This window comes from Canis aureus, chromosome 12, assembly GCF_053574225.1.
Source record: "Canis aureus isolate CA01 chromosome 12, VMU_Caureus_v.1.0, whole genome shotgun sequence".
Taxonomy (NCBI): Eukaryota; Metazoa; Chordata; class Mammalia; order Carnivora; family Canidae; genus Canis; species Canis aureus.
In genome coordinates, this window is record NC_135622.1 from 44050761 (window position 1) to 44078743 (window position 27983).

The following is a 27983-nucleotide window of genomic DNA, read 5'->3' on the forward strand; positions in this document are numbered from 1 at the left end:
TCTGAAAATGTTCCGTCCCAGAGCAAACTGGAAAGGGAACATTTTACTCACACCCTCTTCATCTATCTAGCCTTGACACATTTTCTTGCTTCTTAATTCACAACCCTCCACCCCAGTAATATTGCTGATTCCCAAAATACACTCAACCCAGGAGGAGCAGCTCTCCGGCACAGCTGTCTGCTCCTGCCCTGCCCGGGTATTTCGGTGAGCTATGCAACACAGAGGACCACACAGAAGGAATGTAACTGTAACGCCCCACAGCTCCCATCGTCCCACAGGCAGGTGCATCCCGCCAAACCCCAGACTGGCATTTGAAACAGAAGAAACTGCACTGCTGCATGGGGGCTGTAGTTCTCCTGTACTTCATCTCTATGTTTAAAACTAGGGCGACAGCCGTCTTTGCTACTGTAAACTAATCTGATGGGCATGGGGGTGGGGAGTGGCTCTGAGAAGGCTGCCAATAGGCCATGATTGAGCAAAGTCAAGGAGCAAAATCATTATTCCTCACTGTTTGCAATCCCCCAAACTGCAAATTTAGTGGATCCTTCATCATGATTTTTAGGAACAAACTGTCTACTCCTTTGGCAGCCTGGAGTAAAAAAAATACAAAGCCTTTTGTAGGGTTTAACTGGCTGATATTTACACATATTTGCTAACAGTACACTGGAATCTGGAAGCCAAGAGAAAAAAAAAAGGATCAAAGGAAGTTGGCAGTGAGGTACATGCATAGTAGTTAGGAGTCCTCGAGTTGAGGCACGTTTATTAAGAGAGCTTCTGGCTGCGGGCACCAACTCTGACTTCAGCTTAATTTCTGCTGGAAAATGAAAACAATCTGGGATCCTCCAAGATAAGAGAATGCAGGGTGGGCAGGTGGATTGGTAGTAAACATAACCCAGGGACTTGTCCAAATATGCTAGAACCCCTATCAGTTGACAGCCACCACAAAGACTCACAGCTGCAGGAGGCTGAGGGTATAGGCCGCAGACCTATACCAGGGAAAAACCTGGGTTCTTTTTCTCTACTCTGCACATGTTCTGTTAAATCTCACTGTCACCAGTTGGTTACTACATGGAATTTACAGGTACCAGAGATTAAGTCCTGGCCACAACCCCTCAACACAGAAACAGTGTAAGCACTTGCTATGAATGATATCAGGTCTCACATTATACCGGGGTTGTACTGCAAAAAAATAAAAATAAAAGGCACACTTGCAGAGTTCTGCAAGATGCTTATTCACAACAACACACCGGAAGCACAGGAACTTCAGCTCCCCACTGCAACCTTCCCCCTCCCCGCCCGCCCTCCACTACCTCTAGTCCCTCTCCTGGCACCAGCCAAGGCAATAGCCCAGCCCACTGGAAGGCCACCGTGCACTAGCGGGTGTTCACTAAACAGTAGCTGATCATCATGCGGCTGAGTCCTTCTCAGCAAAATCTATTCTGAAAGCCCCACAAGCTCTTAGCAGCCAGTCAGAACTGTCCAGACCTGCTTCCTCACACCAGCCAGGGCAGAAGCATGTGGGTAAGGAACCCGAGGCCCCGAGGTTTGGGCAGGCCGATGCCCCCCTCCCCCAAGTCTGCCCTCGCCCTCTCCCTTGTCACTCCTTTTCTGGCATATCACTGGGGAAAACCAGAGCCGCCGGAGGTGTCAGGCCCGGGAGGAGTACGGAGAAGCGACGAGGGCGGCCCGGAGGCAGCTTGGGGCGATGCGGGGGGATCGGCCCGGGGTGGAGGTGCGGCGGCGCCACATCTAGTGGGGAAGGGCCCCGAGGTGGGTCCGGAGGGAGGGCAGGGAGGGGGAGTGGCTCCAAGGCCTGCCGGCCGCCGCGGGGACCCCAGCAGACAGCGACGGAGCGGGGGAGGCGGCGGGGGTGAGGCGAGGTTGGGGGGCGGCGGCGCGGGTGGGGAGGCGAGGGGGGCAGCCCGGTTCCCCTCCCCCAGCCCGGGCCCGGGCCTCCCGCTGACTCAGCCCCACGGCGTCGGTCGCCTCGGCCTGGACTCACAGTGCGCGAGGCTGCTCCGGTGGAGGCGGCGGGGCGGGCGACAGGCGGCGGGGGCGCTGCGGCTGCGGCTGCGGCTGCGGCTGCGGCCGGCGGCTCCGGGGCGAAGGGTCCTAGCCGAGGCCGCCGCGGTCTCCGGCTTCAACGCACAGGGACTGCGGGGGAAGAGAGCACTGCGCAGGCGCGATGCGGCCAGCGCTGTCAGTCCGAGTGGGGCGGGGCCAGGCACCCGCCGTCTCCAAGGCAACCGGGCGGCGAGGGAAGGACAGCCCCAACCTCCACCTTGTCTTAGCGACGGCGGCGGGGGAGGGGGGCGCGGGGGGCGACGGGAACAGTCCCTCTGCGTTGCCGTAGCAACAAGGAGACGAGACCGCCTCATAAATTTATGGTGGTACCGAGGGAACGCTCTCACCTTGTCACCATGGCAACCGGGAACAGCCCCTTCCTCTCCCCTTAGCAACAGGGTAACAATTCCTCCACCGCGTCTAACTAAGCTCAGAAGGAACAACCATTTACACCTGATTCCGTAGTAGCCAGATGACGGATTCCCATCTGCCTCACCGCTACCGCAAAGGAGAAACCGGAGCTTATTTCTTCTTTTTCGGCAACCCGAGAGAACGAAGGCTGAACATCTCCTCGCGGTTTATGGTTTTTAATCACAGCCGGTTCTTCCTATTTCCAGCTTCAATTTTTTCCCTACCTGTGTTAAACATACCTTTTCGTCTCCTACCAGAAGGTCCATACCTTTACCCCTAAATCGAGCTGACAAAATCCTCTATATACATATCACTTGAGTTTTTTTTAATCAACCCTTTTGTCTCTCTGCCAGTGTATTTGTAAGCAATTCTTGTTTCTTCATCTTGCCCATTAGTCGGTTGAGATTCTACTTCCTCATAACTAGTCCTTCTTCGATATTGTTCACTGGTGTTTCCAAATTCCCTACGGCAAGACTGCTTTTATGGCTCTCCCCAGTTCTTCTAGATTCCTCTTCTCCCTGTCCAGTGGATCTCCCCAGTTCTTCTAGATCCCTCTTCTCCCTGTCCACACCTGCTGTCTTTGTCCTTTGGTGCTCTACCCAGGGCTCCACTACCGTCACCCTCTGTGATTTCATCAGCTTGGTTCCCTTCCCGCAGATGATTTATGGCTCTCCCTCCCTCAGCCCTCACTCCTACAGATGTCTGAGGTCACCTCTGTACCCACCTTGAACATACCGCTTTTATTACACACATCCTAAAGTATTGTCTTTGACTTACATGTGGGTCTCTCCAATCAGGCTGTGTGTGCCCCTTATGGACGGGAATTCTCTTATTCATCAGCTCCCCTCAGTATCTAGTACAGAATGTGACACATAGTAGGGTTCCAGTAAGTGTTGCTGTGATCAAATCAAGTAAGGCAAGGATTTTCTTCAAAGATTCTTCAAGACTTTCTTTGACTCCAAAGAAATGGGTGAAGGGGGCCAAAAGGTAAAAAGGTAAATAGAAAAAAAATGATTTTATTCTTTCTCACTTTCTCTGATCTAGCTGCCTCAGAGTCCCAATCAGCATTTTCTCTATGATCTTTGCACATATTTAATCTTTAATACTACTGCTATGATTATAACTTTATCACTCCCTTAGCTCTCCATCCTAATGCCAAAATTCTAGTCATTTATTATCTGAGACTCTGGCATTCTGTATTTCCTGAATCCTCGACTATATCTAGTCTCTCTTCTACACTATCCCAGATGTACCTACTAGAGTAAATTTCCTCACTGCGTACTGACCTACTGTCACTCTCTATAATCAGTGCAAGCTCTTCACACCTTACCATTCTATCATCTGCTGACCCAGCTTGGACTGAGCCTTCTAGGTGAACATCACTGGATTCTGCTGGGCTTGTTGACATACTAGAGATGCTGCATTCTCTTTGAATGACTCAGAAGTAAGAATTCATTCTTTTCCTAGTCTCCCTGTTTAGCTCCAAGAGATTCCATCCCAAGACTATTAGTGTCAGAGGACTCCAACTGAGCCCATTTTCTTGGGGGAGAAGGAGAAGGCAGCCCATCACAAATAGAATAAGAAAAGAGAGGGACACAGCAGGTGCTGAGTCAACACCTTCTCCTCCTATCCAAGGTAACTCTCAGAAAGGAGAGGGCTCCTTGTAGAGAATAATTCCCAGGATAAATCAAGGAGTTAGGAGAGTGAAAACCCAGGCTATACTTTTTCTAGCCACAGAGTTGGAGAATGGAAGTGGTTCCTAACTGTATCTGCCGGGTGTCTGCATGCTATAAAGATAAGGGGAAAATTTCAGGTTCAGTTTATTTTGCTTCCTCACTCTGAAGTTCCAGCTCAGCTGCATGGTTGTAGGTGTAGACCTGGGTGATGTAGACTGCTCTGAGTAATCCTGAGAAGAGATTATGTCCTTGAAGCCCCACCTGCTTGCCACACATGGGGTAGAGGATCACTGTACAAAGAGTTCCTGCATGCCCTTCACCCAGATTCTCCATGTTAACACTTTACTATATGCCAGTCATCTATTGCTACAGAACAAATCACTCCAACTTAGTGGTTTAAAATGATAACCATTTCATCATCTCCGTTTCTGTAGGATGGAGATTCTAAAAGAGCTCAGCTGAGTGGTTCTGGCTGAGGGTTTCTCCTGCAAGTGCAGTCAGATGGTGACAGGAGCTTAAACAGCAGGAGGCCAGCTAGACAACCCTCTTTGTTCCTGTTGTCTCAGAGCTAGCCTTCTCAATACGTGGTGGCTTCAGGGCAGTTGGACTCCTTATACGGTAAAGTTTTCAAGGATGAATATGATAGTGAATAAGAGAAACAATGCATCCCTTTTTATAACCTAGTCTCAGATATCACTTTTGACATATCCCTTTGTTTGGAAAAAATCAAGAAGTCTATTTAAGATCAAGGGGAGGGAGCATAGACCTCATCTCTCAATGGGAAGAATGTCCAAGTCATATAATAAGAGAACGTGGATGGGAGACACTGTTGAAGTCATCTTTGGAAAATATAATCTGCCACACCCTACCCTCTGATGACAACAATCCACATCCCACTCGATGTGGAATACATTCATCCCTTCCCCCTCGGCCCCAAATCCCATTCCATGATAGTACCATCTTGAAGTCCAGGATCCCATCAGCTAAATCAGTCCCTGTGTGAGTATGGCTCCTCAGGTTCAGTTCCTTGAATATAGCTCCTTAAGTATCAATTGTCTTGATCTGAAGACCTTGCAAAGTAAGGAAACCCACTGTGTGCCTCATGTACACTCAGCATACACTAGTGGCACAAGCCTGGGATTATTGCTATGAACATTATCATCTCAAAAATGTTGGAGAGGGACGCTTGGGTGGCTCAGCGGTTGAGCGTCTGCCTTCAGCCCAGGGCGTGATCCTGGAGTCCGGAATCAAGTCCTGCGTCGGGCTCCCTACATGGAGCCTGCTTCTCTCTCCCTCTGCCTATGTCTCTGCCTCTCTCTCTCTCTCTCTGTCTCTCTCTCTCTCTCTCTGTGTCTCAGGGATAAATAAATAGAATCTTTTTTAAAAATTTGGAGAAAAACAGATGGCAAACATCAGTTACTAGTTCATAGCAATTCTGAAATTCAGCTGGGCACATGTTGCCAGTTCCTGATTTAGGGCTCAGACCCACTTACTTACATTAGCTTTGACGTGGATCTTTCCCCCCAGTAGGTTATAATCTTTTCCTATGATTATTTGTTTTGATACCCAATTTGTCACAGACTTGGCCAGTGGAAGAAATTCCAAGTTGGCTCTTGTGCCCTTTGGATTTGTTTTCATCATTCTTTGAACATTTGCTTGCTTTCTGACACAAGATGTTCCAGGCTCATCTTGTACCTTTCCTGCCCCACCACTGGAATTGGCCATTCACCAGGGAAGCATGGGTCCTCCTGACTTTTTGATGTTCCTTTTTCCATTCTCCCTTGCTTCCTAAATCTGCCCTTAGACATTGATGATTCCCTGGGTTCCCATCTCATTTTTTCCCTCTCCTTCTTCTATACATACTCCCCAAGTGGTCTCATCTATTCTTGTGACTTCTGAGGCTGTATTTTCAGCCCAAGCAGCTCGCCTACTTATTAGACCTGTATATGTAATTGCCTTCTAGATATCTCCAACTCTCTATTCCATAGGCACCTCAAATTCAGTGGGCTTAAATTAAACTTATTTACCCTTCCCCCACCAAACCCACCCTTCCTATATTCCCTATCATTGTTGATGGCATCACTAAGAGAAACCTGAGGATGATCTTATCCTACATTTCTCCCCAACTCCTTATACCAGAACAATTTTCCAATCCTATCAACTCCACTTCTAAATGTCTTTCAGATATGACCCTTCTTTATCTCCATCAATTTTACTGTCTCTTTCCTGGGTTATTGCAAAGCCTCCCACCTGGTGTCTCTGCTTCCAACCTCTCCCATCTCTGACCCATCCTTAACACCACTGTTAAACGGCTCTTTCTAGAAGATAAATTTTATCACATACCTTCTCTGCTTAAATCCCTATGGCTGCCCTTCTCAAACTGGCTGAAGCAACCTCTGGCCATGGAGGATTCATGTAGGGAGTACAGAGGGGAGCAGCTATAGAATGGTCACATCTTCCTTGAGCGTAATTTTTATTTGGAGGTTCAGGAAAACATTTTAAAATATGAAGACAAACAGACATATGATGAAGGACAATGCAAGAATCACATGATTTTAAAAGATAAGACTTTTAAAGAGAGTTTGAACTCAAGATACTTTCATGCCTGTACTTTAGTAGAAAGTTTAAGAAACACTGGTGAGGATAAAAGGATGAAGTTCAGGGTCTTTCACATGGTGGACAAGCTGCATTATAATCTGGCCTTTACCAGCCACTTTCACTTCACCTGCCTCTTCTCTTATGCCCCCCAGCCTCATCACCTCTTGCCATATATGTCAGCCACAAAAAGCAACAACTTGCAGTTAACTGGGCAAGCAGTTCTGCTTTGTGGCCAAGCCCATGTTATGAGGTTCATCCTGTTTGGAGTCCCTCCTTTCTCTTCATTAGGCAAAGTCCTACTCATTCTCCCAGACCAGCTTTCGTGTCATGTCCTCTGGGACCGGCTTTAGTGTCATGTCCTCTGGAACACTATCATGGACCTCCCCTGGGAGAGCTGACATGTTCTCCTTGGTACCAGGCACATTCTTCATCACGGTCCCCTATCACCTTGTATTACCATGCTTGTTCACTTCTTTCACCACCTAAGATCCTCACACTCAAAGACCACATTTTATTTAGCTTTGTATTCTTAGCACCTAACACAAAATGAAAAACAGCCAAACAATCTGACCTTTCGGCACTCTTTCCAAGGTGACTGGGAAGGCAAGTAGTGGCAGGAATCTAGGTGAATGGATTAACTCTAACTGATGGGGGGCTAGATGTTGGGTAGGAACATGCAGGGCTGCTCTGCCTAGTGGTGAGGTGCAGGCAGGGAGCTATGGTGCTGGTAAGTGTTACCAACAGTGTTCATTATTTATTTGAAACTCGCTAAAAGTGGAACAGGCTCTCAAATGGGATTGATCCTCACATGTAGGAAATCCTTGACTTGGTTTTAAAATTTACAACTGTAAAAAAAATAAAAAAATAAAAAAATAAAATAAAATTTACAACTGTAAATATCAAAGTTTGCTGAGGGATGAGTTCTAATCACATGACAATAAACAAATGAGTCCTTATCTAGAGAGTGACTCTAGCCCTCTACCCTAGGAGAGTTGCATAAGCATTAGGGCTGATACTTTCTGGCTATGTGACCCTGAGCCTTGGTTTTTCTCATCTATTGTTGTGATCGTTAAATGAGATAGTATATGAAAAATACCTAGCAATGACGCACACACAGTAAAATATTTACCCAAATAAATGGTAACTATGAGTAATAACTAAACTTTCACTAGGGTCAAGAGGTCACTTGATTCCTCCCTCAGTTATAACCTATTAAACTATATAGAAGCCTAAATAAATAAATAAATAGAGCCAATATGCAAATGTAGAATTTGCAAAGGTCTTAAGACAAACCTCCTGTGAACATTAATGATATATTATACCCAGAATGAACAACAACTCTACACCAGTGGCTTAGATTGCAAGATGTTACCCTGCTTTTTGTGGAAAATGCCCACCATGACAATCAGATGGGTGATCAAGGCTGGGATTCATTGGATTAATTTTCTAGAACCTCCCTGATCACCTCCTGAGGTTGGTATCATTCCCATTTTCACGATAAACAACTGAGGCCCAGAGATTAATGAACTTGCCTAAGATTACACAGCTAGTGAACATCAGAAGCATGGTTTTAACCTAAAGCCAACTCCAAAATCTGAACTTCTTCCATTCCTTTCGCTTCCTACACTTTCTGTACTATAATTATTTGTCAATATGTCTTTTACCTAAGCTAATCTATAAATGCAAGAGCCACACTTGCTTCCTTTTTGTAGTATCTAGCACATACATGCCTGGCACATATTCCATAAGCATTCATGATGTGAAAGGTAGGATATGGTAAGCAAACCTAAACTAGAGTTGCCAGATAAATGCAAGATGCCTGGTTAAATTTGAATTTCAGCTAAACAACAATTACTTTTTTAGTATAAATAAGCCACACACACTACCTGAGACACATCTACATGAATGAAAACCTACAAATTGTCTGTTATCTGAAATTCAAATTTAATTGAACATCCTATATTTTTATTTGCTAAATCTGGTGACCTTAATGTAAACCTGGGATTGGCCCTGGGGATTCTCCTGGTAGAAGGGCTACTATGGCCCCTCACTCACACTCAAGACTGACCTGATCCCCAGCTGCTCTGGGGCCTGGGATGGAGGCCATGGTAACCTGGATCTGTCTGCCCTTTTAGGGTCTTACCTATTCTCCTAGGTTAGATCAGCTTGGCTCCTTTAAGAGGAAAAAGCAGCCACTGATGAGCTTAAAGCGCCACCTGGAGGCTTTTATGGGTACTACTGCGGCGATCAAGGGCCATCCCGAGGACCCAGGATTTTAGGGAGCCAGAAAAGGCCAAACAAGGCAGAGACAGGGTCGAAAGTAGCCAGTCTAGCAGTGGAGAGGGGCAGATGGAGATATACTTTCTTGGCATTTTCAGTTTACAGCTGTCGCTTTGGCTGTCTAGGAACTGAAGCACTTGTCCTCCAAAGGAGGTCATTGCTTAGAGATTCACTTGCCCACCACCCTTTGCCTTTCAGTTATTCCTTGCTCCTTTCCTCCCCAGGCTGGAAATCATTGGCTTATGAGAAGCATCATAACCTCCATTGTGGAGGCTTTGTGCTACACTTTTAAGATGATGGTAAGCGGCTTGGAAAAACTGTCATGGGATAACAGCTGAGGGAATGGGAGCTGTTTGTCTAGCAGTGGTTCTCAGCACACCTAAAAACTTGTTAGAAACGCACTCTCAGGCCCCACAGCAGACATACTGAGTCAGAAACTCTGGGGATGAAGCCTGGTAAACTGTGTTTGAATAAAGCCTCCAGGTGATTCTGGCACATGCTGACGTTTGAGAACACTTACATGCGTAGGGTGGCAGGGAGAAGCCCACAAAAATGTGCAAATATTGGAAGAGATCTTCCATGAATGAAATGGCTATTGTTCTGTGAACTTCCAGAAGGAAGAGCTAGGGGAAAGGGGCACATGTTCCAGAGAGACAAAACTTTGTTTTTTAATTTAATTTTTTTTGAGAGAGAGAGTATGGGGGAGAGGGAGGAGCAGACTCCCCATTGATCAGGGAGTCCAACATATGGGGCTCAATCCCAGGACCCCGAGATCATGACCTGAGCCAAAGGCAGACGCTTAATTGACTGAGCTATCCAGGCGCCCCAGAACTTGGTTTTAATTAAGGAGGTACTATTGAACAAATAGAACTTTCGAGGAGTGTCATGCACACCTGGTGAAGGCACTTCTCTATCACTGGGCTGGATGATCAGTCAGGGATGGTGGTAGAAATCTCCAAACTGAGAATCCATGATGAATTCTTCTTGCAAATCCTCTCTTCTTCAGTTCTCTTTTATCAAGAGTGAGAGCAATGCCCTCTGGTCATTTCCAAGAACCACTTCCAGCTAAGTATTTAGAGCACATGGTAACCAAAGAGCAAATATGGGAGCAAATGGCTTTTCTTCTATCAGGATTTTCTCTGGACTGTTCCAACTGGACCAGTTGTTCTCTCGGCTGCTGCACATCTGCCTTCGAGAGGTTCTTCTTTTTTTTTAATTTTTATTTATTTATGATAGAGAGAGAGAGAGAGAGAGGCAGAGACATAGGCAGAGGGAGAAGCAGGCTCCATGCACCGGGAGCCCGACGTGGGATTCAATCCCGGGTCTCCAGGATCGCGCCCTGGGCCAAAGGCAGGCACCAAACCGCTGCGCCACCCAGGGATCCCTCGAGAGGTTCTTCTACGACCATTCTTTATCCCATTACCTATGCAGAATCTGCTATTTCCTTCATCCCATATTTTTCCATTTTTTTATTATTAGTTTCTTATGTTGGGACACACCATCACAGACATTCCCAAGAAAGATTACAAGGAAAGTCAGTCTTTTCAAACTTGCATGTCTGAAAATGACTTTTCATTAACACTTGGTTGACAGATTGTTTGGCTATAGAACCCTAGGATGGAAATTATTTTCCCTCAGAATGTAGAAAACATGCTCCATGATCTTCCATCTCCTAATAGTTTGGCTGATAAATTAGGTGATATCCAATTTCTAATACTTCATATGCAGCTAGTGTTTCCTTCTCTTGCTAGCTCTCAAAGCATTACTCTCATTGTTTAGAAATGTCATGATGATGTCTCTTCAATCTGGAAACTCATCTTTCAGAAAATCTGGAAAATTTCTTCTATTATTTCTTCAATAAACTCCTTTCTTCCATTTTTCTGTACTCTTAGTTCTGGAACTAGTGTTAGATTGATCATCTAATCTTGTCTTTCCAATTTTTTTTTCTGGTCTTTTTTTTTTTTTTTTTAAGTCTGTACTCTCTGGGAGGGTTGTTTGTCTTGGACATTTTCATTTACTCCTTGATTCATCTCATTTTCCTCTGAGACAATTTGTTCTTATTTTGTATACTGTTTCTCTTTTGAGGGGTTTTCCTCATCTTCAAGACTAAGACATAAACAGGCTGACTGGAAGGTTTGAGCTCATAGATGGGGCATGTTGGCTGGGGTGTTTCACCACAGAATTGTATACAAATTGGTCAAATCATTGCAGGCCCCTCCAGATATCAGAATTTCGTTATTTTCTCCTTGGCCAACCAGCTTGCCCAGAATAATCGTCAGATTCCTTGCCTGGGGGTATACAATCTTCTACACTGGCTATAGGAGGCCACCTGGAAAGGAGAGGCTGGGGGAAGCTGATCTCACTAGGCAGAACTTTCCCCTGCACTAAATCCACCTAACTTTGTGCTCTCCCTTGGGCAGCCTGGAAGGGAGTGGGACAGTTTCTCATTGAGGCTGGAGAATCTATGGGTCTAATTGCTCCTCGTAGATGACTTTAGCCAATCTTCTTGCTTCCAGTCCTTGGCCTTTGGAGATCCTTAGAGCCTTTACTCTGGATTCTTTCCTGGGTTCTGGAATGTGAATTGGTGGTCCCCACCTAGGCAGAAATTTCAGCTTCCCTTACCTTGCAGTGTTAGCTACCATTTCTCCACACTTCTGTTGATAGCTTTCATTTGCTGTCATGTTATTTTCTGTCTCATTTTCTCTATAGCTTAACACCTCTTCTGAATGCCATTTTAGTGAGGATTTGAGAGGGGTAGATTTTGTTAATCTGCCATGTTTAACCATTTATCTACTCATTGCCTTTAAATTTCTTGTTTTGTTTTAAAAGTATATAAGATCATGAATTTAATTCTATATACCACTTTAGCTGAATACCACAATTTTAATATTTCATACTAAAACACTTATATTTTGCATAAACATAACTTACTTGTACTTTTCTCTTTAATGGATAAATTATTCAGCACCTTACAGCGGTTCCTAAACATCTGGGTTTATTGATATTGTAGTTTATTTCTAATTTAATTGCAATGTGGACAGAGAACAAGATTCGTGCAATATTGATGCTTTGGAATTTTTTGAATCTGCTTTGTGGCCTAGCAAATGGTCAATTCTTATAATGAATTTTCTTGTTTTTATTGTAGTAAAAGACATACCATAAAATTTACCATCTTAACTATGTTTAAGTGCACAGTTCAGTAGGGTTAAGTATATTTACATTGTTGTTAAATAGTTCTCTAGAACTTTGTCATCTCACCGAGCTGAAACTTTATTCCCATTAAACCTTTCTCCTTTTACTCATTCTTCAGCCCCTGGTACCTACCATTCTACTTCTCTTTCTATGAGTTTAACTATTTAGATACCTCATATAATATGTGGGATCATACTTGTCATTTTGTGACTGGCTTATTCCACTTGACATAACATTCTCAAGGCTCATCCAGGTTATAGCATTTGATAGAATTTCTTTCCTTCCATTAATTAATTAATAATTATTAATTAATAATTATTAATATTATTAATTAATTGTTTTTCTTCATTTTTAAAGCTGCATAGTATTCCACTATATACACATATTCACATTTTGTTAATCCCTTCATCTGTCAATGGACAGTTGGGTTGCTTTTACCTTTTGGCGACTGTGAATAATGCTTGATGAACATGAGTGTGTAATATATCCTCAAGATCTTTCTTTTACTTCTTTTGGAAATATACACAGAAGCAGGATTATTGGATCATATGCCTTAATTCATTTTTGCACACTTCCTTACTTTCTGGCATTACAAAATGTTTCATCATGTTCATCACAGGAGTGGAATTGCTGGATCATATGGTAACTGTTTAACTTTTTTTTTAAGATTTTTTATTTATTTATTCAGAGAGACACAGAGAGAGAGAGAGAGGCAGAGACACAGGCAGAGGGAGAAGCAGACACCATGCAAAGAGCCTGACGTGGGACTTGATCCAGGGTCTCCAGGATCACGCCCTAGGCTGCAGGCGGCGCTAAACCTCTGTGCCACGGGGGCTGCCCTCTGTTTAACTTTTTGAGGAACTGCCACAGTTTTCCAAAGTGGCTGCACCGTTTTATATTCCCACCAGCAGTGTGTGAGGATTCCAGTGTTTTATACATCCGTGTCAGCACTTATCTGACTCTGATTCTAGCCATCCTAGTGGGAGTGACGTGAAGTCTCATTGTGGTTTTGATTCGCATCTTCCTAATGATTAATGATGTTGAGTTTCTTTTCATGTGCTTATTTGCCATTTGTAGATCTTCTTTGGAAAAACATCTATTCTGATCTTTTGCCCATTTTTAAATTGAGTTACTTCGCTTTTTATTGTTGAGTTACAAAGGGTTCTTTATGTATTCCAGATATGTTTTTTTTTTATCAGATATATGATTTGTAAGTATTTTCCCTGTGTTGTTATTTCACTTTCTTGATAGTGTCCTTTTGAAACACAGTTTTAATTTTGATGAACTCAAATATATCTATTTTTTTGTTACTCTTGCCTTTTAGTGTCATAGCTATGAATTCATTGGCAAATCCAAGTTCATGCAGATTTATTCCTTTATTTTTTTTTCCCAAGAGTTTTATCATTCTAGCTCTCACATTGAAGTCTTTGATCCATTTTGTAAATTTTTACATTTGGTCTGAGGTAAATCCAATTACATTCTTTTACATGTGGATTTCCAGTTGTCCAAGCACCATTTGTTGAAAACACACTTTTCCTCCATTAAATCATCTTGGCATCCTCGTCAAAAATCAAGTGACCATTAGCACTGGTTTTCTTTTTCTTAATGGACTCTCAATATTCTACTCATTTGGTTTGTATGTTTATTCTTATGCCAGTACTGCTTAGTACTATCTTTTTTTTTTTTTTAATTTTATTTTGAGTAATCTCTACATCCAGTGTGTGGCCTGAAGTCACAACCCCAGGAACAAGAGCTGCATGGTCCACCAACCAAGCTAGCCAGGTGTCCCCTGCATAGTACTGTCTTGATTTCTGTTGCTTCATAGTAGTTTTTCCTTGAAAAAAATTGTTTTTAAATTCTGGTATAATTAGTGTACAGTATCATATTAGTTTCAGGTGAACAATATAGTGATTTAACACGTGTATGCATTACTCAGTGCTCATCACGGTAAAGTGTGCTCTTTAATCCCCTTTACCTATTTCATACATACTCCCACCTACCTCCCCTCTGGTAATCAGCAGTTAGCTTAGTAGTAGCTTTTAAAATCAGGAAGTGGGGGATCCCTGGGTGGTTCAGCGGTTTAGCGCCTGCCTTTGGCCCAGGGGGAGATCCTGGAGTCCCAGGATAGAGTCCCACGTCAGGCTCCCAGCATGGAGCCTGCTTCTCCCTCTCCCTGTGTCTCTGCCTCTCTCTCTCTCTCTCTCTCTCTCTCTCTCTACGTCTATCATAAATAAATGAATCTTTAAAAAAATAAAATAAAATAAGAAAGTGGAAAAAATTATGTATCAATTATATTCAAATTTTTAAAAATTAAAAATAACATTACAATTCCAGTATAAAAAAATAAAATCATGAAGTGGGATTCTTCCAACTTTATCCATCTCTCTCTCCAATCTTGGGGGCAGCAGTTTGCCCTCTGTCCTCCAAGAAGTGTTGTTGCCTTTTTAGTCTGTTCAGCTTTTTACCTGGTTAAGTTAGGATGGAGTGGCAACTTCTAGGCTCTTTACATGCAGCACGGGACACTGCCATGCTCTTTATTGTAAACCTGTTACACTCAAAGTAAAGCATTTTATTTAAGAAAAAAAAGTACACTCTTAAAGGTATGAGCACTGTGACCCTTTACAGATGTATATTTTGTCACTCCTTCAAATAGGCTTTTCCAATCTTGACTGTAACCATAATATCTACCTTCCCTTCTACAATTGAGTATCATGAGATCTTCTTTCCCCTTCCTGGGTTTTAAGAAGTCTCCTTCCTTTACTGGTCATAAGGCAATTCCTGGAGAGGGTCTTAGTTTATACCCATGGATCAAAGAAAGCCTATACCTTTGATTGTTAAGGAATTGAGGTATGATAGTCATTGCACTGTTACTTGGTAAGTGCTTAACTATCTTCCTTCTTGGGTGCAGAGTCTCAGTAAATGACAAAACCTAATTTTCAAATTTGTACCTGTCTCTTATTTCCTGCAACATTTTAATGTAGTCATGGCAGGATCTGGCACAACATGGACAGAGGGTGGCAGGCAGTTGCTAGATGAGGCCCGGGCATACACATGGTAAGACCCATTGAGGTCTTACTGTCTAGGCATCTTTCTTACCTCTCCTCTGCTGCCTCGGGATGCTGTATAGTTAAGCTCCACTCCTGGGGTGTTTTTAGTTAAAAAGCTTACCATGGGGTGCCTGGGTGGCTCAGTCTGTTAAGCATCTGCCTTTGGCTCAGATCATGATCTCAGGGTTTTGAGATTGAGCCCCGCATCAGGCTCCTTGCTCAGCAAGGAGTCTGCTTCTCCCTCTGCCTCTCCCTGCTTGTGTTCTCTCATGCTACCCCTTGCTTGTGTTCTGTCTCTCATGCTCTCTCTTTTGAATAAGTAAATAAAATCTTTAAAAAAAGATCTGCCATATAAGGTAAATATCATAAATGAAGCTACACTCCCCTTTTCTTAAAAATTTCCCACATGATTTTTAAAAATGACTGAATGCCTGTTATCACCTTTAGGCTAGAACAGGGTTTTTTTTTTTTTTAATTTTTTTATTTATTTATGATAGTCACAGAGAGAGAGAGAGAGGCAGAGACATAGGCAGAGGGAGAAGCAGGCTCCATGCATCGGGAGCCTGATGTGGGATTCGATCCCGGGTCTCCAGGATCGTGCCCTGGGCCAAAGGCAGGCGCCAAACCGCTGCGCCACCCAGGGATCCCAGAACAGGGTTTTTTAAGCTTGGTGCTATTGATATTCTGGGTTAGACAATTCTTTTTTTTTTTTTTTTTTTAAGATTTTATGTATGTATTTAACAGAAAGAGAGTGAGAGAGAGAGAGAAAGAGCCCAAGCAGAGGGAGCAGCAGGCAGAGGGAGCCCCAGACATGGGGCTCAATCCCAGGACCCCAGGATCAGGATCTGAACCAAAGGCAGGCCCTTAATTGACTGAGCCACCCAAAGACCCCAGGGTTGGACAATTCTTAATCGTGTGCTGTCCTGGGGGACAAAATTGCCCCTGGTTGAGAACCAACCACTGAGCTAGACTGCCTTAATGGGTTACTTCAGCTCAACGGTTTGGAAGGGAGCCCTAGCCCTGATCAGATCATGTTAAACCATTATAAACCCCAACCTGTCCAATTTGTTTAAAAACTCTGCTGAACGGGTACGGCAGAATTATACAAAACTACAATTTCATTTCATTCTTGTGACTGTGATGTCAGATGAAACAGTGAGTTAAAATTAAGAAAGGCCAAATCCTTTCATAGCTTCCCACCCAGATACCTGGGAGAAATTACAAAACCATGTTATGGACATCAAGTAAAAACTATAAAGTGCTTCCAAGGCACATGCTTATGCCCTCACCACTTAGATAAGAGACAGGCCTTGATTGTCCATCAGCCCACAGTGGGAAAAGTTTAACTCTAAAAGCCTGGCCATTGGAAAAGTGAGTGAATAACTCTCAGCAACCCCCACAAGTGGTGCTTTGTCCTCAAACACCCTTGGTGGAGCTTCCAGATCTCTCCTTCTGTGAACATCAGGATTCTCTCATATAACTGAGGCTTTAGATGTCCTGCCACTGATGTCTCCTTTTCCTTGGGTCCTCCTCAAAGACATTGTTCCCCAGAGACTTCTGCTCCCACAGCAGTAAAGGGATCAGAGACTAACTAGAGTCTAGTTTACTGAAAAGGATTGCCCCAGTGCCTTGAAACTTGGTGACTTTTGGAATTGATCAAAAGGGACCAATTCCCCTCAAGATAAGGGGACTGCAAAGCTTCAGAGGATAGTTTAAACCAAAGAATTCTAATAAAATGAGATGCACTGAGTAGCCAGTGAAATTTAAATATGCATCAATATAAGCAAGTGTTTTCCATTTTGAGGCAATCTTTAATTTACAGGTAAAGAATCTGTTTCCTCCCAAAGGGCCTTTGAGGGCTGTAATTCATATAACATGTTGTCGGTCTATGGAAAGAAAAATAATGTTCAGAAATCTCAGGGTCTCAAAAATGATCATTAACTTCTAATAGTAAAAATGTGAAGAATTTGCATTTCCAGGAAAATATTCAATGCATTTGTGTGATTCGAGCCAGAAAGGCAGTATGACAATGAGTGTGCAATTGCATAAAGCTAAAAATTATGAAAATCAAGATTTAAAAAATTTAAATTCAATCAGTCAACATATAATACTTCATTAGTTTCAGATGTAGTTTTTTTTTTAAAGATTTTATTATTTGTTTGAGAGAGAGAAAGCAAGAGAGTCAGAACTTAGAGTAGAGGAGAAGGGGCAGAGGGAGAGGGAGAAGCAGACTCCTTGCTGAGCAGAGAGCCTGATGTGGTGCTCAATCCCAGGACCCCAGGATCATGACCTGAGCCAAAGGCAGATGCTTAACAGCTGAGCCACCCAGGCGCCCCCGGATGTAGTTTCCAACAATTCATTAGTTGAGTATAACACTCAGTGCTCATCACATCATATGCCCTCCTTAATGCCCATCACCCAGTTACCCATCCCCCCCACCCAATTAAGATATTTTTAAGCCAAATTTTCAGCATAGTCTTAAACTCAAAAAGACAAGTTCCTGATAAGAACAGGTCATGGGGCAAAGAATAATTAAAAGGCAAAGACTTGTACAAAGTTGGTAGTTGACCCAGTGATCTCCAGTCCCTTTGTTGGTAAGAGAATCATTTGTAATTCTTATTGCTGTTTTAAAATGCTGTTTCAAATTTGGGAATTTAGGATTAACTGCCTCTCAAATTCAAAAGATAAAATATACTATATAATGGTTTCAGCTGGGAAATTCAATGAGTTCGGTTTTTTAAATGTAATTTTGCCTCTCCCACCCCATCTCCCATGCCCAGATGAGAATCTAGGATGTGAAATCAGGAATTTTGAATATGGCATAACTGATTTCAACATGAATTTGAATTTCTGTAGTAAAATGAAATAGCTAAAGCATTTTTTATAAATATGATGAAAGGCACAGAGTTTTGATAGTAGTGAAAGATATTGAGACTGAAATGTGCTACAACTGGAAAAATGTGTCTTTTATCAATTCATTCACTAAAATTCAGATAATCCAAAATTATGTAAATCCACAGAAAAGCTTCAACTTAACTTCCTGCATAGCATTAAAAGAATAATATATATTGGGGAGTCTGGGTGGCTCAGTTGGTTAAGCATCTGACTCTTCATTTTGGCCCAGGTCATGATCTCAGGGTCATGAGTTCAAACCCCAAGTCAGGCTCCATGCTCAGGGAGGAATCTGCTTGATTTTTTTCTCTCCTCTTTGTCTGCCCCTCACCCTCACCCCACCTTTAAAAATATGTATGTTTCCCCAAAATTAGCTTAACTTTATCTGCTTAGTGTCCCAGAATTTCTAACTGGATTTTGGAAGTTTGAATTCACATAGCATTGAGGTAACGGATACTTGTATTTATCCAAAGGCCTGATGAAGTTGGGATTATATAGTGAAAATAAAAATAGTGTGCTGTGCGCATGTGCATGAGCATACACGCATGCGTTTGTATGGGTGTAAATGTCTACATTTTGACACAGGAGTCAGGAGTTCATATAAACCCTGAAGAGCCTGTGTTTAATGTGAATGTTAATGTGTACCATTCTAAGACACCAATATCTTCTTGATCTCCCATAATCAAATAAGATTTTACAACTGACACCGAATAAAAAAGAAGTCATAGCTAGGAGAATCATTTAGCAAATGCCTACAAAATTTAGTACAATACATAGTATGCTATATGTATTTTGTTGCTTAAGAAATTTGCATTTTGTAAAAAGAGAAGCTTGGAAGTCTTAAAAGGGAACAGTGTGAATTTAAAAGGTGATGCCAGACTTTACTCTGGTGGTCAAGGTCAACATCAATAGCGATAAATCATGCCAACAGTATTGCCATCGATATGATGTGATAAAAAACACACGTTTATTTCTGTAGTCCTCCCCAAAAAAACCCATAACACCAGCCTGACCACTTATTTGAGAAAAACAGCAGACCAATTTTAATGGAGGAGCCTTCTACAAAACACCTGACCAATATTCCTCAAAACTGTTGAGATCATCAAAAAGAAAGTCTGAGAAATCGTCACAGCCAAAAGGAGACAGGGTTGTGTCCTAGATGGGATTCTGAAACAGAATAAGGACATCAGATAGAAACTAAGGAAATCTGAATAAAGTACGGGTTTTAGTTAATGAGAATGTATCAATATTGGCTCATTTATTGTGACAAAAGTGCCACATTGGGGTGTCTGGGTGGCTTAGTCAGTTAAGTGTCTGCCTTGGGCTCAGGTCATGATTCCAGGTCCTGGGATGGAGCCCGCACTGGGCTCCCCACTGAGCAGGGAGCCTACTTCTCCCTTTCCCTCTGCCTACTGCTCCCCCTGCTTGTGATCTCTCTCTGTCAAATAAATAAATAAAATCTTTTTTAAAAAGTGCCACACTAATATAAGATGTTAATAATAGGGAAAGCTGCATGTTAGGGTATGCAGGAACTCAGTGTGTTATCTTTTCCATTTTTCTGTAAATCAAAAACTGTTCTAAAAAATAAAGTCTATTTTTAAAAGAAAGCTATAGAAGGACAGAATTTGTTAAGTTAAAATTTAAGGAAGCCTTAAAATACAAAGGCTCTAATGTATTCAAAAAAATTTAAAAGGAGGCAGGAAATTCATTTGGCTGGAATCTACGTATAAATCTTGCACTAATAACTATGTGGTTGGTGTAGATGGACCAGATAGAGGCAAAGTGAAAATCTGGTACATAATTTTGGAACTCTGAGCCACTTGAGTGGAGCGAGGAAGCAGGCCTCCTCACATCCTGTAGATGCCAAGACTCCCATCCAAAAAGTTCAGTGGGAACTTAGACTTGCCACAAGGATGGAATTGAGAAAATAAAGATTTTAATGAATCCAAACCATAGTATCAACAATTTTGTGTTGAGAGAATCTGTATGTATTCGGTGTTTTGTGTACTCATAAAAAATAATGTGGGCCTGTTGAAGTGAGCACCTCATAACTAATTTAAAATATGTACCTTAAGACTTAGGCTTTGAGATGAAATCTATGTTTAGCAGCAAAACCTCTAAGTTCACTGTATTTATGGGTCTAATTGGTTAGATTGACAATAAGTATTTAGCACTCAGGAAAGTTTCTTTTTTTTTTTCTTAAGATTTTATTTATTTATTCATGAGAGACACACACAGAGAGAGGCAGAGACACAGGCAGAGGGAGAAGCAGTTTCCACGCAGGGAGCCGGATGTGGGACCCGTGTCTCCAGGATCATACCCTGGGCTGAAGGTGGCGCTAAACTGCTGAGCCACCCGGGGTGCCCTCAGGAAAGTTTCTTAAAAAGGAAATAGAGGGACGCCTGGTTGCCTTTGGCTCAGGGCGTGGTCCTGGGGTTCCGGGATCAAGTCCCACATCAGGCTCCCTGCAGGGAGCCTGATTCTCCCTCTGCCTGTGTCTCTGTGTCTCTCTCATGATTAAATAAATAAAATCTTAAAAAAAAAAAGGAAATAGAATTTCAAATGTAGTTAGAAATGTTATAAAGTGTTCAATTAAGTGGATCAATAGGACCAAAGTCCTCTTAAAATGATAAAGTCCCCTCACATGATAAGAGTTGGTAGACTTACAATTTTTAATGAATAATGTCTATAAGCTAAACTGAAACACTTAGGAAAGTGCCCTAGACCTTCACCACTCTGCTGTATCCATAGCCCCACTGAGACTTCATGAAACTTCCCACACTGTGAAGGCTCAGGGATTGTCACAGGAAACCGTTATCCCTACCCCCTGCAGAAGGACCCTTTTTCCCCACCTCCCATGACGCCCTGCCCCTCAACTTTTATTGGTAGAAAACTTTTAAACTCCTGGACAGGCATATGAATGGCCTAAGGAATATATAAGCATGCATGAGGTGGCCATATAATTTACTGCCCCAATCATGACATATATGAAAGGGGGCACTATGCATAATTATTCTGGACCACGAGACTTAACCCAGAACGGTTCTGGGACAGCCAGGACAAGATCCCTGCAGGTATAAATGTGTGTCTTGTGAATATACCAGGGGAAGAAATGAAGAATTTGGCTTCCATTGTAAGACACTATCAAGTCTCAACAGCATCGAGTCTCAACAGAATGTTAGATCCTGGGGGACGGGAGTCGTGAGGTGGCCGCCATGGCGGTGTCAGAGAGCCAGCTCAAGATGGCATCCAAGTACAAATACAGAGACCTAATTGTATGTGAAACTGTCAATGTTATTACTTTATACAAAGATCTCAAACCTGTATTGGATTCATGTTTCTAATGATGGCAGTTCCAGGGAACTCATGAACCTCGCTGGAACAATGCCTTATAAAGGTAATATATATATTCCAATATGCCTCTGGCTGCTGGACACATACCCATATGATCCCCTTATCTGTTTCATTAAGCCTATTAGTTCAATGACTATTAAAACGGGAAAACAGGGGATCCCTGGGTGGCTCAGCGGTTTGGCGCCTGCCTTTGGCCTAGGGCATGGTTCTGGAGTCCCATGATCGAGTCCAGAATCAGGCTCCCTACATGGAGCCTGCTTCTCCCTCTGCTTGTGTCTCTGCCTCTCTGCCTTTCTCTCTCTCTCTCTCTGTCTCATGAATAAATAAATAAAATCTTAAAAAAATAAAATGGGAAAGCATGTTGATGCAAATGGGAAGATATATCTTCCTTATCTACATGAATGGAAACATCCTCAGTCAGACTTGTTGGGGCTTATTCAGGTCATGATTGTGGTGTTTGGAGATGAACCCCCAGTCTTCTCTCATCCCACTATTTTGGCATCTTATCCACTGTACCAGGCAACAGGGCCACCAAATACTTCCTATATGCCAAGCATGCCAAGTGGAATCTCTGCATATCCATCTGGATATCCTCCCAACCCCAGTGGTTATCCAGGCTGTCCTTACCCACCTGGTGGTCAGTATCCTGCCACAACAAGTTCTCAGTACCCTTCCCAGCCTCCTGTGGCCACTGTCGGCCCCAGTAGAGACCGCACCATCAGCGAGGACACCATCTGAGCCTCTGTCATCTCAGCGGTCAGTGACAAGCTGAGATGGTGGATGAAAGAGGAAATGGATCATGCCCAGGCAGAGCTCAATGCCTTGAAATGAACAGAGGAAGACCTGAAAAAAAGGTCATCAGAAACTGGAAGAGATGGTTACCCGTTTATTTTTATTTATTTATGATAGTCACACAGAGAGAGAGAGAGAGAGAGAGAGAGAGGGAGGCAGAGACATAGGGAGAAGCAGGCTCCATGCACCGGGAGCCCGACGTGGGACTCGATCCCAGGTCTCCAGGATCGTGCCCTGGGCCAAAGGCAGGCGCCAAACCGCTGCGCCACCCAGGGATCCCTGGTTACCCGTTTAGATCAAGAAGTGGCTGAGGTCGATAAAAACATAGAACTTTTGAGAAAGAAGGATGAACTCAGTTCTGCTCTGGAGAAAATGGAAAATCAGTCTGAAAACAATGTTATTGATGAAGTTATCATTCCCACAGCCCCACTATACAAACATCCTAAATCTGTATGCAGAGGAAAATGCTATTGAAGACACTATCTTTTACCTGGGAGAAGCCTTGAGGCGGGGAGTAATAGATCTGGATGTCTTCCTGAAGCATGTGCGTTGTCTGTCCCGTAAACAGTTCCAGCTGAAGGCACTAATGCAAAAAGCAAGAAAGACTGCCGGTCTCAGTGACCTCTACTGAATTCTCTGATATCAGCCTGAGATTGGGCTCTTCTTAAAGCATTCTTTTCTTCTCTTTCTTTCTCTTATCAGTAGGTGCCCAGAATAAGTTATTGCAGTTTATCATTCAAGTGTAAAATATTTTGAATCAATACTATATTTTCTGTTTTCTTTTGGTCAAGACTGGCTTTTGTTAATGAACTTTCTATCCTCTGTAAACTTTTTGTGCTGAATATTGGGACTGACTATGCTAAATAAAATTTGTTGCATTAAAAAAAAAAAAGGATGTTAGATCCTTTAAGGTTTTAGTGGGAAAGCTCTAAAACCCTTTCAAATGTGTTATCAGAGACATATCAAATAGTCTTTTATTAACCTAGCACTATAAGGTCTACCCTGTCTGTGTATCATGAAGTTTCTTCTTCATACCTGGGGTGTCATGAGACTCTTTCGTCACCACTGACTACAAGGCAATTATTAGTGTTAGGTTATACCCTTGTAAAAAAGTCCTCCTGTAATTCGGATAGAGAGATGGAGGGTGAAGTTTGCCCTGTCACTGGCTGGAGAGGTTTTCCAGAATGCGGGTAATCTTATAAACGATCTTCATAGATTACCTTATGTTCAAGTCTGTGGTCATTTATTTTCCAGTTACATACACACAAAGGCGTGCTGTGTGTTTCTGGGTATTTTATTTTTTTCTCTCCAAACCACCCAATACCATGCACATGGCCCGCCAAACATATAGCCATATTTTTCATCCAAACATTTAAAACAATGGATTTTTGGCAGTTAGTCAAATTCTGGTATGCTCTCCCGTTATGGGAAATCAGGGTAACACAGACACTTTGGCCCAATCCCATCCTAAGGAGTTGGCATCCTTCACAGGCCAGGTAATAGTGTTTCCACGTGGTTCAGAAACCCCATCAGAGGGATGCCTGGGTGGCTCAGTGGCTGAGCGTCTGCCTTCGGCTCAGGGCGTGATCCTGGGGTCCAGGATTGAGTCCTGCAAAGGGCTTCCTGCATGAGTCTTCTTCTCCCTCTGCCTATGTGTCTCTCATGAATAAATAAAATCTTAAAAAATAACAGCAAACCCACCAGAGTTGGTCCAGGCAACTCACTGCATTACAGCCAAGTGCTTTGCCCCAGCAGCAACACCCCAAGTGTTTCTCTCATTTGTGGCCTTATTTGCTGAGTTGTTTATTTGGTGAAAGGTGGGCAAATTCCTTTGCTGTCAACTATTTCATTCACTGCCTTAAATTCCCTTACTAGGGTTTTGTCTTCGGGGGGCTAATAAATACAAGTGGCCCTATTGTATGGAAGCAACGATTTCACTCTTCGATGTGGAAGACTTCGATACAGTAATCCCTTCCAACATCTGGCTGAGATCTAGAGAGAAGGTAGGAGTCTTGGTGCAGGTGGAATGGGTTGGAAGGTACAGTAGACCAATCCAAAAGGTGGGGTTCTGGAGAACCAGAGAACAGCCTGAAGGTCCTTCAGAGACACGCTGGCCTTGGTACAGCCTTCTGTCCTGTGATCTTATGAGGCTGTAGCTCCATCGGCCAAGAGTGCCACCATGTAAAGAGGGGGCTATGGGTTTCCAAAGTGGTAGCCAAGAAAAGGCAACAAAGGGTAAATGGGTTAAGCCTAGTTTCCCCACCTTTTGTATGTAATACTTCCCCCAATTATCCCTGTTTTACTTCACTCAGCAACCTTGCCCTGGGAATCTAGCACCATAAGTCTTGGTTTTGTTCCCACTAGGAGGAGGACTGAGCACCAAGTGTTGGGTACTGAGGCTCCCACCTCCCAGCTGCTCTTCTCTGCAGACTCCGCTCAGGCCTCCCAGTGAGAGGCTACCTGCCCCACAACATGAGTGAAGAACCGAAGCTGAGTTTTCTTAGCACGAGAAGCTTTGCCCCTGCCACCGTGGAGGACATCCCCTGCCAAACTCCCCTTTCTCTGAAGAAATACCACTGAGACCAAGTGAGAAGTAGCTACAGTTTAATACAAACCTGCACCAGAACACAATGTGCCGGGCTGTTTTGTCTTTGCCTCAAACAGGTGGCCAGAGCACAGGACCATGTGTCGTCTTGGGTTGACACAATCTTAGCACCATGACGTTTACAGAGGAGTGAGAAGTCACTTGGGTGCCGGAGGCTCCATCCCGACCCCAGGCTGTGCCTGCCGCCTGGGCAGCTGGAGGGGGTTTGGGTTTTCGCGTGGTTCTGTGATTTCTGGGTCAGTACTGGAAAAGCCCTCATCACGGCATTGGCTTGACAGACCTGCTGTGGACTCCTAGCACTACACACGCGCACACACACACACACACACACACACGGTAGCACAATTTTCTGGTAACTTAGTCCCACAAACCTAGAGAGCAGCTAAGGCAAGAACAACAGTATTTATTCAGCAAGTACAAGACCAATTTGAGAGCTGCATTCAGTGCAACCAGAGACCCTTTTTGTTCCAGCCAGGAGCAGTGGGGCTGCTGATGGAGCTGGCTGGAGTTCTGCACAGGGGCAAGGAGTGGGGAGTGGGGGCTGACCGTTCATTGGGTCCCTTGAACCTCCTTCTGATTTTCATCTAGAAGCTCCTGGGCAAGGGTGGGGACTATGTAAGGATCGGGGGTGAGGGTAGGGGTGGGGGAAGGTGAGATGGAGGGGAAGGCCTAGGGTGGACCACTCCAAGATGTGGTCTCCCAGAGCCATCCCATGGACCATGCATCTCTCGGGCGGAGGCACTCAGAGAAGGTAAAGCTTTCCTAGCCCAAGCAGGGATGCTCTGCCCACTGGCTACCACCACTGCTCAGCTCTTTGGCATCTGCCCAAGGCCCATGACCCAGCAGAGGGCTGGGATGAAGAGGATGATGTGCGTTGTATCATGTCACGGTTTCCCAGGCCCAGAGCCCTACCTACTGTCCCTGTGGCTGCCCCCCTCCATGAGTGTCTTTCTTCCCTTGCTCCCTGGGGTACTATCTCTGTCCTTTCAGCTCCTAAGTGAGGAGGATGAGCATGGAGGGGGAAGTGAGGATGTGGAGGCAGCTGAAATCACATGGCAAGGCCCCCACTATTTAACTAGTTCTGGCTCAGACAGTGAATATGCATTAGCTTGTTTATAAGAAAAATCTATCTACCTGTGCGAAACAAAGCAGAACACCTACCAAGGGTGTAAGTCTTCTGGAGGGTTAAATTCTCAGGTGGGATCTGCAAGAGACGTCACCCCACTCTTCCTTTCCACAGCTAGGGTAGACAGCCACGCTCTTTAAGGGTCATCACGGGCACTTCTGGGGTCAGAAGGCCTACTCTTTCTGGGCCTCGTCTGTGAAATGGGGAGAACAACGAATGCTCTGTCATGTGGAGCAGTTGAGGGCTCATGTATGGAAGCGCTTTGAAAATATGTAAAGCACTGAAGAAATGTGCAGGGTGTGACCACTAGCCCAAGAGCCCTGGCACAAGCCCCGGGTGCGCAAAGCAAATGTGCAACATGAAATCACTCCTGTGATGGGGAGGTCGGGGGGGTGGGGGCAAGGCTTAAGAAGAGCAGGCGGTCGAGTTGCTTCCCAGTTCACTCAGGGTGGACGGAGATCACCCAGCCTCTAGTGTTTCCATGGAAACCTCCTGGAGCTTCTGAGGCAGGGAGAGCCCAACTGGACGTGGGAGAAGCAGGTACAGGTGAGGTGCTGACCACAGGGGCCACAGTACCTGTGCAGCAATGTGGGCTCTCCAGCTGGGTCTGCCCAGGCCTGGCCTCCCTCCCCCGCCTCTAGCCCACTCACTCCCTAGTTCCGCTCCCCCTCTCTTAGCAGGCATGAGGCCTCTTGCCAATCACACAGGAGGAGCAGCAGGGCCTCTGTCCAGTGGGGGGAGTTTCCAGAAAGCTGGGTGTTTGGGGGTGTTAGTGCTGGAAGTGGTCAGAGCCAGATATGGGAAAGGCTCCCCAGAGGCCCCCAGGGTTGGCGTACTGGGCATCCCCTAGGAATGCAGGAAACTAACCAGGAGGGGCAGGGACAGGAGGAGGGCCTGGGATGGGGCTGCGGCGGCCTGGAAGCCTCCAGGTGGGGAGGAGAGGGGCCCGTGAGGCCAGCACCTCGCCCTGCTCCTGGTCTGTGCCCTCGGCTGTCTGGTCGGTGTCGAGTGCAGCGTCTCTTAAGATCCACATCTACTCCTGTTTCTATGCTATGCTAGTGACACGAAGCACCGTTATTCTTCACAGGATGCACAAACAAGTCAAACCAAACCACTGCGCAAACCAAACGTGCAAAACAAAATCATGTACACGCGCCTGGCACCAGCCCCGTGCCCCGCCCGGCTAGCCCCTCGGGGCCTGTGACTCCCAGGGGGTGGGGTGGGAGGAGGAAGAAGCTGGCGAAGGGTGCAGAGTGTCCCAACCGCACCCACACAGGGGCCAGGGCCACGTTGGGAAACACGGGACACGCTGGGCGCGGCTGGGAAGCCGACACCTGTCTGACTGGGGAAAAGTGACCACAGAGCCTCCTTAGAGGGAGGGGGCCTTTCCCTCCAACGCGCATCTGCTAAAGTGCTCCGGACAGCTGGCGGTCAGCCAGGGGGCAGGGCACTAAAGTCTGGGCTTTCCCAAAGCCAGCACATGGAGGCGGCTGTAGGAGGAGGGGCTGGGCCGGGCTCTATGCATTGGGCTCTGTGCATAGTGTGGGTTTCCTGGGCTCCCCCAGAGCCTGCCGAGGTCAAGGCAGGAAAGGACTGCGGCGGCAGGAACACATCTCAAAGTGCCTGTTAGGGTTGGCTCGAAGCACAGTGAATCACGTGGCAGACATGGGGAGCTGCTCCCCGGTCCCGTGGCCCCCTCAGGTGGTGCGCTGCCCGGCCCAGCCTCTCCCGCCCCCTGCAGCAGTGGCCGGAGGGTGTGCGGGCTGGTGGCGGCGGTGCGTCCTCACTTGCGGGGGCTGGTCAGTGCCTTTACCAAATGCCGCTTGACCTGCCTCCGGGGGGAGCGAGGATCCGAGCCGAAGCTCGCTTTGGAACATGGTCATCAATTTGAGAACCTGCAGGGAAGGAAGCAGAGGGTGAGCCCGGCCGCTCACTGGGTGATAACC

General features: G+C 44.8%; 2 protein-coding genes, 1 long non-coding RNA gene and 1 pseudogene across 8 annotated transcripts in view; 2 read left to right on the forward strand and 2 right to left on the reverse strand.

The window, feature by feature from the left end:
- Window positions 1–2166, reverse strand: part of MAPRE3 (microtubule associated protein RP/EB family member 3) — a 54140-nt gene extending 51974 nt beyond the window's left edge. The window contains exon 1 of the mRNA XM_077843803.1: window positions 2003–2166. The gene's annotated coding sequence lies outside the window, so the exon portion shown is untranslated. The remainder of the gene's footprint in view (window positions 1–2002) is intronic.
- LOC144281082 (uncharacterized) lies at window positions 1353–24941 on the forward strand. 5 transcript variants are annotated; one of them, XR_013349534.1, is made up of 6 exons: window positions 2670–3470; window positions 3785–3919; window positions 4586–4769; window positions 9254–9328; window positions 24182–24309; window positions 24671–24941. It is a non-coding gene; the product is annotated as an uncharacterized LOC144281082 (long non-coding RNA). The 5 variants fall into 5 exon arrangements; XR_013349535.1 differs by lacking the exons at window positions 3785–3919; window positions 9254–9328 and adding an exon at window positions 3943–4110; XR_013349533.1 differs by lacking the exon at window positions 9254–9328 and having other exon boundaries at window positions 2672–3470.
- LOC144281079 (tumor susceptibility gene 101 protein-like) lies at window positions 21361–23127 on the forward strand (annotated as a pseudogene).
- Window positions 24894–27983, reverse strand: part of DPYSL5 (dihydropyrimidinase like 5) — a 96317-nt gene continuing 93227 nt past the window's right edge. For both annotated transcript variants that reach the window (XM_077843799.1, XM_077843798.1), the window contains one exon: window positions 24894–27932. In XM_077843799.1, the coding sequence (XP_077699925.1) occupies window positions 27847–27932 (86 nt within the window). In that variant the 3' untranslated portion in view covers window positions 24894–27846. The remainder of the gene's footprint in view (window positions 27933–27983) is intronic.